We start from the raw sequence: 13941 nt of genomic DNA, 5'->3' as shown, positions 1-13941 counted from the left end.
TACGTTAAAGTAACGCGCTGGCGTAGCAAAGCATCGCGGAACCTCGGAATATTAATAGCCCTGCGGTAATTGAAAATGCTCGACAGAATGCTAGGAACAGTCTGGATTACGTATTTTTCCAGCTTTTTTTTTTTACCGAGCACCGCGAGGGTCGTCGGTTTCCCTAACCGTTTCGGACTCGTGGAGCAAAATAGGTCTTGATGGGGTTTTTCGTCCGTACGCCTCCGGGGCGCGAACTCTGCGGGAATTGCGTTGAACTTGGAGATTTCATCGATCGTGGGGGAACGGTTCGGTGGGAACGCGGTCAGTTCTGTAGCGTAGGCACCGAATGCAGAAACTGGGCGATAAATTATGCGCGAGGATCGTAGGAAATGGATTAGTCTACCATCCTGATCAAGTTACATCCGAATACTTGTACAATATTTACTCGCAGAAGAGGAAACAGAAAGAGGATGCGACGAAGCTAGGTTTTCTTAACATTTTACTGTTTTTTACATTGCGAGAAATAATCCTCGACGCGACTGGCAATTAGAAGACGTGTTTAACAATTTATTTGAAAAAAGAATTTATTGGAATGTGTGATAATTAGTTCGGCAATAATTTGGAGTAGCATTCGAGAGGCTAGATTATAACAAATTTTCGAGCACAAGAACTGAAGAATATTCTCTGGATGAATGGGTAATGGAGTAATGGTTGGAATAAGTGTCATTCTTTCTAAGTATAGATTCGCGAACCTCATCCATTTCCGTTACAATAGCTGTGCGTGATGGGAAAAACAATGACTTCCTAGAAGTCATCGTGAATTAAGTTACCAACAACTCGTCGTGTCGCTGTGACTGCTAGGCGGTGTTCTTTTTGAACTTGTCTCTCTCCGCGTGCATACACTACCCGTTCGTAACAGTTGCCATATTTGCTGGAAACAGGGAAAGAAACGTGTAACCGTCGAAAAATACAGAGGAATATCTCATTCGATTATGTTTACCACGAAGACAGTGCGCAATGCTAATATATTAAAAATCCCACCAAAAGAATAAAAAAAGTTTATATTTTTGTAATATTTTTTAATATTTATATTTTTATTCCAATAATCTGTATTCCGATGCAAAGGGCGAAGAATCCTTCTAATTAGTTTCCATAGATTTCGAACTTGACACATGCATAGCAGTAGGCAAATTTGAATAGATAAAATTCAGGTGTTGGAATGATAAATGATGCAAGTGCTAAATAAATGAATAATTACTTTTTTTAATGGAAAGGATGCAAATTCTATGCTGAATACGGTGCGCTGTAAATACTAGAATAATTTATTTTAGTTTCTAAGGCTGTGGAAAGATACTGAGATCATTAAGGGGAGGTTCCGTTCTAGAGCCCCAAAAAATAGGTGATGTTTAGGAATTAATTAAAGGAAAACTACTATATGTAATTTAATGGGACTTTCTGCATTGTATTAAGGATGTCTTAAACTATAGAAATATATTTTTTGTTTTATAATTAATCATTGCAGACGGCCCTGGGTAGCCGTTAAAGTCAAGGCGTCAAAGAAATTGATCCAAATCGGTGGGGGCTGTATCTCCAAAAGTTATTATCCGATTTGACTGAAACCTTTTTTATTTTGAAGATTATTCTTCTGTCTAGGGGGGGGGGGGCTAGAAAAAATTACAAACATAACATTTTTTTAGAAAATAACGACACTTGAAGTTTGAAATCACTTTTCCCTATACTTGTCACCCTTTCAATGGCTTTGAAAATTATAAATTCTCAATTTTTTGTATTTTTTTTCTGGTATCCCCCCTAGTCAGAACTATATTCTTCAAAGTAAAAAAAGTTTCAGTCGAATCAGATAATAATTTTTGGAGATACAGCGCCCACCGTTTTGAGAACACTGTTTCGAGAAAAACGCGTTTAAAGTTTTACGTGAGTGCCGAGTGGCCGGGTGTTACCCATGCATTTGCCGCTACTCAAATGCCTATAACATCGGGAATTTTACGAATTTCAACAAATCCTTTTAAACACGTATTCCTAAAAGATTGAACGTTCGAAAAATGAAATAAAAAAAAATCGACATTTAGACCGGAACCTCCCCTTAATACACCAACGTCGCTGTGGTTGGAAAGAGAATACTGAAGATTGTCGGTTCTCTCGCAATTTCGCACCATTTACCATTTTAACTCCTCGATTGCAACGATGCTTGCGCCGAGTCTGCAGTGAAAGTACTTTTCTGCCGCGATGGTTTCCGCTTGTTTACCACCAGCCGCCATCTTACTGCACGAAATACGTAATTCTGGGGCTTGTTGCAGTCGAGGGAAGCGATCTCCCGCGTAATAAAATAGCGACGAGGTCGGGGAAACGAGAGATCACGTCTCCCCCGACCCTTGTCTTTCGGTATCGTTGCCCGAGTGACCGCCAATTTTCCCCCCTCGTCTCCTCGAACAAAAGAGGGAAAGAAGTGGAGCTATAATAATTCCTTTGAGCGTGCACTCCTCGAGAATGGGGGAGACAGTCAATCGATATGACCCAGTTTCCCACCCACGACCCCGAAATTTGCCACATCGACGACCCCGTTGTCAAAATCGGGACGTAACCAGGTGTTGTGCCGCCGAAAGGCCGACGACGTGATTTCAGCGTCCTGATAACAAGAATGGCCACTATAGCCTACAAAAAAAAATGCAAACTCGATTAAAGCTCGTAACAATTTCAAGGGAGCATCTCTCCGTTGCCTAAACTGCAAAACTAATTATATACCGTGCACGTGATCTGATCAATGATGTTCTCGTCGTTTGAAATTTATCACACAGATTTCTTCCGCGGATAAATAATACTCCAAAATAATATCTCGAACCTAAAAGCCACTACGTAATTATAAGCGATTATAGTACATCATATTCTTTATCCGAACATCTAATCGTGGATTAATTTTGGAGCTTCCATTTCTGTAATTCTGCGTAACTGAAGTGCCGATTTTTCCGTCGCCCCGAACGTGTCGCGAGATTGGTTTTGGATGGCAGAAGGCCATTTGAAGTCGTTCTCGTAGAAACAACTCGATAATTGGTAGTTCTGACTACTTCCTCTAATCTCACAATCAGTCGCGTGTGCTAAACGCTTCCTCCCTGAATTATAATTGAAACCTCGGCCGAGGATGTGCCGGCACTTCAATCCCGCCACCATAACATGTAGTTAAGTAGCCCCCGTGCGTTTGCATGTTAATCCTTGGGCCGAGTGCGTAACACGCAATACTTTGCTCCTTCGAGCTTCGGCCGCTCTTACTTGGATCTCGGACCAGCCATTGATAGACGTTACTTAGCGACAAAGTTCAACGAGCATGTTGTCGGAAGCTTAACGATCGATTTCTATTGAACTAAATACGCGCGAAGCAGAGGCTTAACCCCTTGCCTCATGATTTCGCTAAAGGTTGCACGCGTTAATTAAACATAGATGGAAGAAAAACATAGCCACCCTGATTAATCTATTACATTAACATATTAGCAACCACGTAAGAATTCCCTAATAGGGGGTTAATATTTCCCCCTTTAATGCTCATCGGTAAAAACTGTGTAGTTTTTTTGGGGCGTCATCCCTAAAGCAGATAGAGGATCTCGTGACTGTAGACGAGAATGCCCCCTTAAGTCGATCAAGCCAGTCCGAATAATCACTTCTGTCGTCAGCTTTATACGAAGCGTACGAAACAACCCTCGCTCGTGGACTCTCGACCAATTTCGCAGGAAATATCGACGTGAAAACCGCGCACAGGATGCGCATTCTTTCGGCGTGAAAGTGTTAAGGACGAGGTGCAGGGAAATCGAGCATTCTCCGTATTAAAGTGTATCAATCGAAGGTGTGTAATCCTGTGATGTTGCCAGATGCGCACGCAGATCCGCGGCTATTTCACGAAGTTGTTGTTTATAGAAATCGCGGTCGTTTAGCGTTGCCAAGAATCGATTCGAGCCACTTTGTCCGGACGTAATCTATGTTTTATTCGTGTAGGAAAGAATCCTTAGATTAGATTATGAAGAATACGATTCCCCCAGCTTTCACAGGCATTTAAATGTTAAAACACGATACGCAAAAATGAAATTCAAAACTCCCACACAGTTCACGGCGGTCGCAGTTTGCTTTGCGTCAGAGGTGAGCCAGCAGTAAGCGTTTAAACCTCGTTGAAATTTCGAAATATCAGGTTGCCGCAAAAGTTCGTTCGCTCACTGTCAGTTCACTCGCTTTTACTACACCTACTCGTACTTTTACCAGAAACAAAAAACTGGCGAAACGTGTCACGGATAGCCAAGAGAAATACTCTGATTAAAAGAACCTTCGATATAATTTTTACTCTCGTTAGAAGCTTCGAACGTGCTTTTGCGCCGACCTAATAGATTACCGTATCGTAGCAATCGAATGCAGTTTCTCGAGAAATCATATGGATCAGCGGGGAGCACGCGTGTGCCAGCGGCTCCTCGTAACTGGATTTATGTAAACCAACATCGTCGACGTCTCTCGACTCCGGGACCATCTCTCTTGTCTCTCCCGTATCAATGTCTCTTGATGAATTTTTCGCAGTAGTACCAGCACCGCTAGGAGTTACGCCTACCGCAGTCTTCCCCGCCGCATCAGCGAACGCAGCGATTCGATTTTGATAATCGTCTAGTCACGTCGCCGCTTATTAGCGAGTCACAGTATCGCTCGCACTCGAAGAACGAAGAAGCAGAGAGAGTAAAGAAGCACATCTCCGTCGAAGGAGATCGGGTTCGAGGATCACCTTGGTAGGCGCACGTAGAGGAAGAATCGTTTAGCGCTGCCGGTCGAGATGCACGGGATAAGTCAGCTGCTGTCTCATCATGGCTCTCACAACGGCGACGCGAGGACCTCTCATCAGAATCAGGACTCGAAGAGCTCGTCCGTCGCGGACGCCAGGCAGAACGAGGCGAGGTTCCTGCACGAGCTGCTGAACCAGAAGTACATACAGAAGAGGGTATCGCGGGGCTCTGTTAGCTCCACGTACTCCTACGGCTCGTCCACGTCCTACGGCTCCTCTCACGGCTCGAACTCGTCCAACCACAGCTCGTCCCTTAACAATCATCATTCCGTGTACCACACGCTCCACGGGGGCAGCCATCACCACCAGACCGGCCACCAGCACTACCATCATCCCCTTCACCATGTCCAGCAGATACAGCAGCAGTATCAGAGCAACAACGGCAGAGCGTCGCCTAAGTCGCCCAGCCCCACAGGGGACTCCGAAAAGCCCCACCACCATCACCATCACAGCATCCAGGAGATGATACGGCACTTCGGGAGGAGGCTCGGGCACATCAGGAGGCAGAGCGAATGCCAGGACCCGCCTAGGAAGAAGGAGGACGATTTCAGGAACCGAAGCCAAAGTTTGGACGGAGGTGCGCGCCCACCGAGCCTGCGGGACGCCGATTGCGAGACCACTTATAGGATCTACGAAAGCATACTCAGGCAAGGTAACCGGAATCAGTAAGTTTCGAGCTCTGAAACTGGGGGAAACTTCGGCCACGGCTTTCCAGGCATGGAACGAAAGACGTTTCGCTCTTCCTTTGGTACTGCGGTTCCAGTATGTACCTTTGCATCGAGCACCCTTCTCTCGCGTTCATTTGGGGAACCAAAGTTGTGGTTACAGGTGTAGAGCAGCGTTTCTCAACTAAATTGGGCCCATCGAGCCTTTCTGAATCTCAATGAACTATGACGGAACCCTGAACCTCAACTGTTTTACTTTTTGTGTATGGATTGCAACATCGAAATTAAATAGCACAGAGAAATTAGGAATTTTATGGTTAGGCAACTTTTCGCCGGACTCTGAACTTCGTGTCGCGGAACACCGGTTGGGAAACGCTGGGATAGAGACTGGAAGTTTGTTCTGTATAATTCAATGGGCTGCTGGGGTGACGGTTTTAATGATGTTTCGATATTGTGGATAAATTGGATATACGTACAGTAGAAGCTGCAGTATCTGAATTAATAGAGAGGCGACTGTTCAGAATAGGGTAATTTTTGAATAGAAAATTTATTTTCATCGTGTCGCAGAAGAAATAGTCCAAGTAATAATACTAAATAAATAGTAGGTGGTGCAAAAGTTGGTTCGCTTTATCAAAGTATTTATTAAAATTTGAAATATAGTACAGGTTTTTTAATCAAAGCGCTGGCTATCTGTGACCTTTTGCCATTTTTCCGCACTAAAAGTATAAGTGGGTGTAATAAAAAAAGACATTTGCGTACGCCTAACATCACCTAACAGCGAGCGAACGAACTTTTGCACTTAACCTAATAATATAAATGTATTATTTTCGTAATAACTTTCGTTCGAAGGGCGCTAGCAGATACAACGAACGTTTGAATACTGGAGGTTCTACTGTGTTATGTCCTCAAGTCTCTATTACGCCACACGTGATGTCTGTTGGCAAATTTCATGCGTTAATCCTCTAGCCGCGTTCAGTTGCGCAATTTGTTTTGGTGACGATCGAAGACTCCAATTCCCACGAGTGTTTTGACGTGCCAAGTTAAACTATTTTATCCGCGTTAGATGTGATCCGCATCATTTGGGCGCTCAGCCGCCGACGAGCACGTCGCCGGTTGCAAACGAGGCGAAAAATGATAAAATAACAGTAAATGGAAAATTTTTAATTTTCGACGTACACTCCTCGCATTAATTAAAGGATCACCTCTAGAAACCCGAAAAATAGGGGCAAGTTCACTTGGTCATAACTCCGGTAAAAATAGTCGTATCGATATTTTGAAAATATGGTTTGAAAGCGTGGAATCCCTACTTTCAGCTGCTTTTGTCAGATTTTAGCTGTATAGTTTTTCGGCAAAGTTATAACGATATAAAGAGCACTTGGTCAATTTAAAAAAAATTACTTCGACTTGCGAAAATTCCACGGGGAGTATGAAATTTTTTACACAAATTCCATTTACACCAGTCGAAAGCGGCTACTTTCCTGTGTAAAAAAAGAAAGTAATAAATTTCTCGTGCGATTTTTTTTGGCCGAGTTATTCAACTTTGAAGCAAAATGCGTCTTTTTTTACTTTAGCTGCTTGTAGCAAGGGAAGGAATCATCGTAGAATGTTCATGAAAAAAGCAATAGAAAGATCAGTATTTCCTCTTTCAGACGCATCTTTGACTTTTTCGATTCGATTAAAATGTCGGTCTGCGATGTGCTTTCGAAAATATGCTTAAAAATTGCACAAATTCCATTTTTTCTTCAACCCGCTGCATCTCCGCGAGGGATGACCGGAATATCCATGCCTTAAGCTCATTTTAAAGCGGAGAGTCTCCCGATTCTTTTGAGTTCCACCGGAACCCGCTGCGATAATTTTTTACCCGTGGCCTTTAAGTTTGAAGTTACTGTTTCGGAAAAATAAGGCTACAAAATGTGTCGCACTGTCGGTCGTTCCCGCGGAAGCGAGCACTCTTGTTCATATCCCCACCCGCCGACATAAGTGATGATAGCAGCCGAAAGCGAGCCGAGTTACGCCGCGCTACCGAATAAGCTGTGTGTGCACAAACATGTGACACATACCTCCACGCGATACGCCATCGGTGGTGCCAATGCTGGCGGCACGGCAGTCACGCGGCCGCTGAAGCCACCGCGGAACTTTTTCCGAAACGGTAACTTCAAGCTAAAAGGCCACAGGTAAAAAATTATCGCAGCGGAATCCGGTGGAACTCGAAAGAATCGATAGACTCTCCGCTTTAAAATGAGCTTCAGCCATTGATGATCCGGTCATCCCTCGCGGAGATACAGCGACTTGAAGAAAAAATGGAGTTTGTGCAATTTTTAAGCATATTTTCGAAAGGACATCGTAGACCGAAATTTTAACCGAATCGAAAAAGTCACAGACGCATCTAAAAGAGCAAAGATCTTTCTATTGCTGTTTTTTTCATGAACGTTTTACGATGATTCCTTCGCTTACTACAAGCAGCTGAAGTAAAAAAAGCGCATTTTGCTTTAAAGTTAAATAACTCGGCCAAAAAAAATCGCACAGGAAATTTATTACTCTCTTTTTACACAGGAAAGTAGCCCCTTTCGACTGGTGTAAATGGAATTTGTGTAAAAATTTTCATACTCCCCGTGGAATTTTCGCAAGTCAAAGAAATTTTTTTAAAATTGAACAAGTGCTATTTATATCGTTATAACTTTGCCGAAAAACAATACAGCTAAAATCTGACAAAAGCAGCTGAAAGTAGGGATTCCACGCTTTCAAACCATATTTTCAAAATATCGATGCGACTATTTTTACCGGAGTTATGACCAAGTGAACTTGCCCCTATTTTTCGAGTTCCTAGAGGTGATCCTTTAATTAATGCGAGGAGTGTAGAATCCAAGGATACGTTTTTCAACGCCATCTTCGGAGATTTATTTAACAAAAACTATAAGTTTATACTACCTGGCGTTTTGCCTGCATATTAAGGTGTGTTTGAAGTAATGCTCATAATTTTTTTGAATTTTTTTATCGCGTATATACATAAATATAGTCGGTGGCGTAAGCTTCTGAAAAGAAATTCTTTTCCGACAGGCGTTGACATGGGAACTGTTCTAGTCATCCAGAATGGAAAAACTAAGGGTTACTTTCTTTATTATGTTTGTCGCTAGTTTGGAACCACGGGGGCCTTCTAAAAATAAAAATTTGCAGAATGGCAGCATTTTTAGTAGAACTGTTCAATTATCACTAAAAACTTGTCTGCTTTCCTTCTGTAATATTAATCTTTTACAAGATAGAAACTCGTCAGAGCTTCCAACCATAGCCAGTTACGTTGCGAACGTGCACGCAAAAGAGCTACTGGATCGGCCCAGTATTTTTCGATATATACAAACGCCCTTCTTGAAAATCCGAAATCCGAATCTTGATGTTGCGAGAAAAACGCGCTTAAAGATTTTACAGACAATAGTACCGCACGGGAGACACTACCTTTGGACCTCTACATCTCTGCTAATATTTCGATTTTCAAGAAGTCGCTTTGCAGAAATATTTTTCACACCACAAACTACGAGATAAAGCACAAAAAAATCATTTTTTCTACCATCTACACTAGAGTACCCTCGTAAAACACAATTCCCAAGTAAATTTAATGTTTGTTCCCAAAGAAATAGCCTCTCGTCGATACGTCTTTGCTCGATCTCAATGAACTCGCATACATATCTATAATAAATCATTCGGATCTCCGCTGAATGTTTTGCAAGTCGAAGGTTTAAGAAAAGGAAATGCTCCTTTGCCTCTCTTCGGCGACCACGTTACCGCGTGGCGGGCAAATTTTATCCTCGTAATTTCCTGATGCCCGCGAAGATTATTTCCGTCACGCTGGCCTCAGCTCTACTCTATATGGAACGCTTCTATTTTTGGCCAACGAATGACTTTAATACATATATCATTTTGTCCTGCAAGCTCAGCCCGACGATCCCGATCATTATTCCAAGTTGCCGAGCATCTCAGGCACAAGTCTCATTACGGATTCAGCCAACTTCGCCAAGCACACCACCTACGCGCCCCTCGCCACCCTTAAACCTCGTACACAACCACTTCTCGGTCAAGGGAGGCTATTTGTATCTTTTCCGCCGAACCGATCAATTCAACACCCCCCACCCTGCCCCCGCGGCGTGTCGTTGCAAGCAGATAAACAGAATAATCGAGTCGCTTAACATTTTATCCCACTCGAACCCCCCGCATCTGCATTGAAGAAGCAGTATCTCCACCTTCGCGCGATGCAGGCGCGCCTAGCGTTTGGATTTTACGTCCATCCGGGATGTGTTCTCCAAAGGACATCTAATTAATCGAGCGGATGGTTCACCGAAACTGTTCGACCCTGTTCAGTTTCTATTCCAGATGAAACAGAGCGGCCTGGTGGTTATCGATTCGAGGGATTTGTTTCGCTATCAGCCAGCGGTTTATTGCATTCGAATCCTCTCGATTTGAATTTTAGATCAATCACGCCCTATTATGCGATACCCGTGCCGCGCTACATTTGCCGAACGGCTGGCCTTGTACCGCAACCGCCCCCCCCCGGCGGTTCTCATCAATCTTCGCGCGCCCGCGGAACGAAGTTCCGAACATTATGAACTGCTTTATAGAATTAATAAACGCTCGCTCCGCCGGGCTTCTTCGCGCGCCGGTTGCATCGCGGCTGCAGCTGCACCGAACGCGCGCGCCCGCCGTCCATTGACGCAGTTCCTTTTGAATCCGTTTGACTCGGTGATCCAAGGCCGCCGCCGCGCCTATAGCCTCTCTAAAATAACACGGCCGGCGGCGCGAGTGACGATAATTAACGCGCTCCCATCGATTGTTTACGCCCGCCGACGCCGACTGCCAGGAATTCGGGATAAAGCGAGCCCACGGCGCTAGCGATTCGCCAGCTCTCGCGTTCGGTTATTTCGAGGACCATGACGCCGGAAACGGTTTAATTTTGGGGATTAAGCGGGAAGTGGAATGTATGCATGCTGTCACGCTGGAAAATCGGCTGCCGCACTTGCTCGCTTCATTTCTTTCTCTCGGCCCGTTTCTCGCACAAGTCTCGTCGCTGTGTTCTCTGAAAATATACCGGGCTGTACCTGCTTATGCCTTCTGTTCAGGACTTTCGATGTCTCGCGACCGGATTTCGAAAGACGGCTCTCTCGTGATTTTGAAGAAAAATCGCCTGAGTTCCTGGAGGGTTTATACAGATGCAGAATTTTCGAGGAACCGTGCTTCGAATTCTAGTATTCCACATCAAATCGGTTAAACCGACTTTCGAATTTTTAGAAAAAAAAACAGTAAAAAAGGCGATACTTGTTTCGGAAATGTTGAGTTTTTTTTTAATATTTATGGAATTACGAAAATGTAACAAAATAAAATATACTCTATCTATACAAAACCAAATGAATAAGAAGAAACTAAAATAACTAAAATCCAGATTAAATATAAATTAGAAATCTTTATCTTATCTTTTTCGGTTAGTATTTTTCTTCAGCAAATGTGAACTCGTGAAGATTAGTATTACAGTCAACTTTTACTACAATATGCTTGTGCCCGAGGCGATTTCGAGTCAAAATCTTAACGTTTTTAATTAAATAACGAATTTATTTTTACATATTAATTCTAGTATCTAAAACCCGTTTTCGAATTTTACAAATTTACCCCCAAAAACAGTTTTTAGAAACCGGCAAATCTTAAGTTCCTGTTATTACATTGTAGCTTGCTGCTTTTAATTTTAACACTGAACAGCTGCTGTTGCGTGTGCGTAATTCTCCGATTTTAATCTGTTACTCTCGGAGAGCCTGAGAATTCAGTTTTACTTCATGTTTGTCACAACCGCGGCTTTCAAAGATTCCTATTATTATTATTTAATAACGGGACAAAGCCCGGTTGAAGATTTTTATAATCCGAGACTTGAATCTACATTGTTGCAACGGAGAGTTCTCTCGGCGGGCATCGTACACATTCGTAGGAAAAGTAAAGTGTACAAATAAAACATGGGAACACAAAGGACGAACGAACGAACTGTATTGAACACAAGGAACAGTCTATACAGATAATTTTGGTCTCAGCTCTTCTGCTCGTAATGGCGTTTGGCAATCGAGTGACGGCTTGACAGGAGATCGATGTCGCGTTCGTCTTCTCCGCCGTCTTCTTATCGTTGTCGCGAGCACCAGTAGGCCTTGGAGTTTTGTCCATAGGGTGCTCGCAATACTGCTCCCCCCTCGGGAAGAGCGGACGTCCCGACCGCACCAGTCTCTTCACTCTCTTTGTCGTGGCACCCAGGTCTGAAGAAGTAATAGGGAAGTTCCGTGGCTTCTTCAGACTACCACCTCGACATTTGTCTTCACGCTCAGGGGAAAGCCACGCGAAAACCCTGAGCAAGCCAGGCGTGGGTACGGCGGATCCCCGAAATAATTTCCTCGTCTTCACCCTCTCCACTTGCGTCTTCGTTCTTGGGCGCTTCTCTCTTGGAAAAGGCTTCTCTTCCACGACGACGCGTACTCTTCTTGGGCAAAGACGGGCGGGGAAGTCCTGTCGTCCGGCGGTTGGAACTCCGTAATGACGTTCCTTCTCGTCTCCTTTCCTTTTTGCATTTCTCTTCGGTTCTTGTGATCTTCGCGTGCAGAAGTGTGAAGACAGTTTCCTCTCCTCAGTTTCGCCAGGTTATTCCTCAATTCTGTTGCTGGAACTGATCCGGCTCGAGGTCGCGTCTCTGGCCGGCGCGATGATCTGGCCTTCTTCGGATCTCGCCATTCCGAATTCCCTCTGGAACTCCTCCAGGCTGCAAGCATCGGGATTGCCTAATAAACGGGCGGCAACACTTTAACTTATCTTAAGATGCATGGAAATAAGTTGGTGCTGAAAGAACCGGGAGGACGGAAAGGCGAGACGGGTACGAAAACAGGGGGTCACAGCTAAACATAAAGGTGGAATCAGACGGCGCGTGAATCTGCGAGCTTGCTCGGCGAGTCATGAGCGATCTCACGGCGCGTGAATCGGCGATTCACGCGCAAAGATCGCCGATTCACGCGCCGTCTGAATCCACCTTGAGCTTGTTATCGGCCCGTTCCCCGATCAGTCTGCCCAGCGCCCCCAGCTCTTCTCCATCTTCTTTCTTCCGGTCTTCTTTTCCCTCTCTCAAGCCTTGGCTTCAAGATGGCCCTATTCCTCTTCTTGGCATCTGGTGCTGCCCCAGGGGACCTTCCTGTGCATCCTGTTAAGGGGTTATACCTAGTCAGGCGGCCGAAAAGAGGCGAATATTTGTGAATTTTTTTTTAAAAAGCGGAAGCATATATTTTTACAGAACTTTTTGCGCTAAAAAGAGCAACATTTAAAGAACATTTGCTAATTTTTTAGTGGAAAAATATTTACGTTTATAATAAAGTAACAACCAACATCCAAGAAGCATTTTTAAAAATTTGGTTTTGCGGTGAGAACTGCCATTCGGAACCAGATTATCTAAAATCAGAAAACAAATAAGATTTCGTTAGTATATTAACGTATCCTCATTGGCGGAGGGAATTTTCCGAAATATTAATTTAAAACAAAATGGCGGCTGTTGAAATCCTTAAAGTTGAAATCCTGATTTTTTTCGCGTGATTTTTGCAGAAAAAATCATGATTTCAATTTTAAACAGCCGTCATTTTGTTTTAAATTAATATTTCGGAAAATGCCCTCCTTCAATCTGAGGATACATTAATGTATTAACGAAATCTTTTTTGTATTTTGATTTTAGATAATCTGATTTCGATTGGCAGTGCTGACCGCAAAAGCAAATGGTTAAAAAGGCTTCTTGGATGTCGGTTGTGTTACTTTATTACAAACATAAATAATTCTCCACGAAAAAATTAGCAAATGTTCTTTACATGTTGCTCTTTTAAGCCCAAAAAGTTCTGTAAGAATATATGCTTCCGCTTTTTCAAAAAAAATTCACAAACATCGCCTCTTTTCGGCCGCCTGACTAGGTATAACCCCTTAACGCTCCCGTCCCCGCGACATCCCCTCCAGCCGATCCAAGCAGTCACACCGCTTGTCCGACTGGTGGTTGTGGGTGCCATTTCCCGTCTGCTGTCCCTCAGTCGACACGGACCTCAATCTTAAACAAATATCTGGATAGGGAAGCCACCAAGGTCCGTGCCAGGGGGAGTGAGTGGGGCGGTTTCACGTACGTCCGCGCCCCACTGCGAACCGCTAACTCTGTCGCAGCACAGACAGGGAATTAGGGAACGCGTATCCAGGCCCGCGGTGGCAGTCCCCCGACACCTTGTCCCTCGTCGTGGGGTATCATGTTCCCTGCAACAATTCAAGGAAAGGAAGGGGGCTGTGCTATAGCCGTAACAAACTGAGTCGCGGCGAGCTGGTCTCGCGTCTCCGCAAGACAGTCAGCCAAAGGCGGCCGGCGCCAGCTTCTCTATCTCTGTAGCTAGTGATGAGATGCTGTCGCCCTTCCGCTGCCGGTGGCTTTGGAAGAGCACGTAATTT

At 44.2% G+C, this 13941-nt stretch overlaps 2 protein-coding genes across 3 annotated transcripts in view; both read left to right on the top strand.

The window, feature by feature from the left end:
- Window positions 1-13941, top strand: part of Snf4agamma (SNF4/AMP-activated protein kinase gamma subunit) — a 139569-nt gene that overhangs the window by 70256 nt on the left and 55372 nt on the right. The window lies entirely within an intron of this gene.
- The window catches only part of LOC143367308 (uncharacterized), a 39129-nt gene that overhangs the window by 17278 nt on the left and 7910 nt on the right, over window positions 1-13941 (top strand). The window contains exon 2 of the mRNA XM_076808963.1: window positions 4549-5456. Within this exon, the coding sequence (XP_076665078.1) occupies window positions 4796-5456 (661 nt within the window). The 5' untranslated portion in view covers window positions 4549-4795. The remainder of the gene's footprint in view (window positions 1-4548; window positions 5457-13941) is intronic.

This window comes from Andrena cerasifolii, chromosome 3 (genome assembly GCF_050908995.1).
Source record: "Andrena cerasifolii isolate SP2316 chromosome 3, iyAndCera1_principal, whole genome shotgun sequence".
NCBI classification, from domain to species: Eukaryota; Metazoa; Arthropoda; class Insecta; order Hymenoptera; family Andrenidae; genus Andrena; species Andrena cerasifolii.
This window is presented reverse-complemented; position numbering and strand designations above follow the sequence as displayed.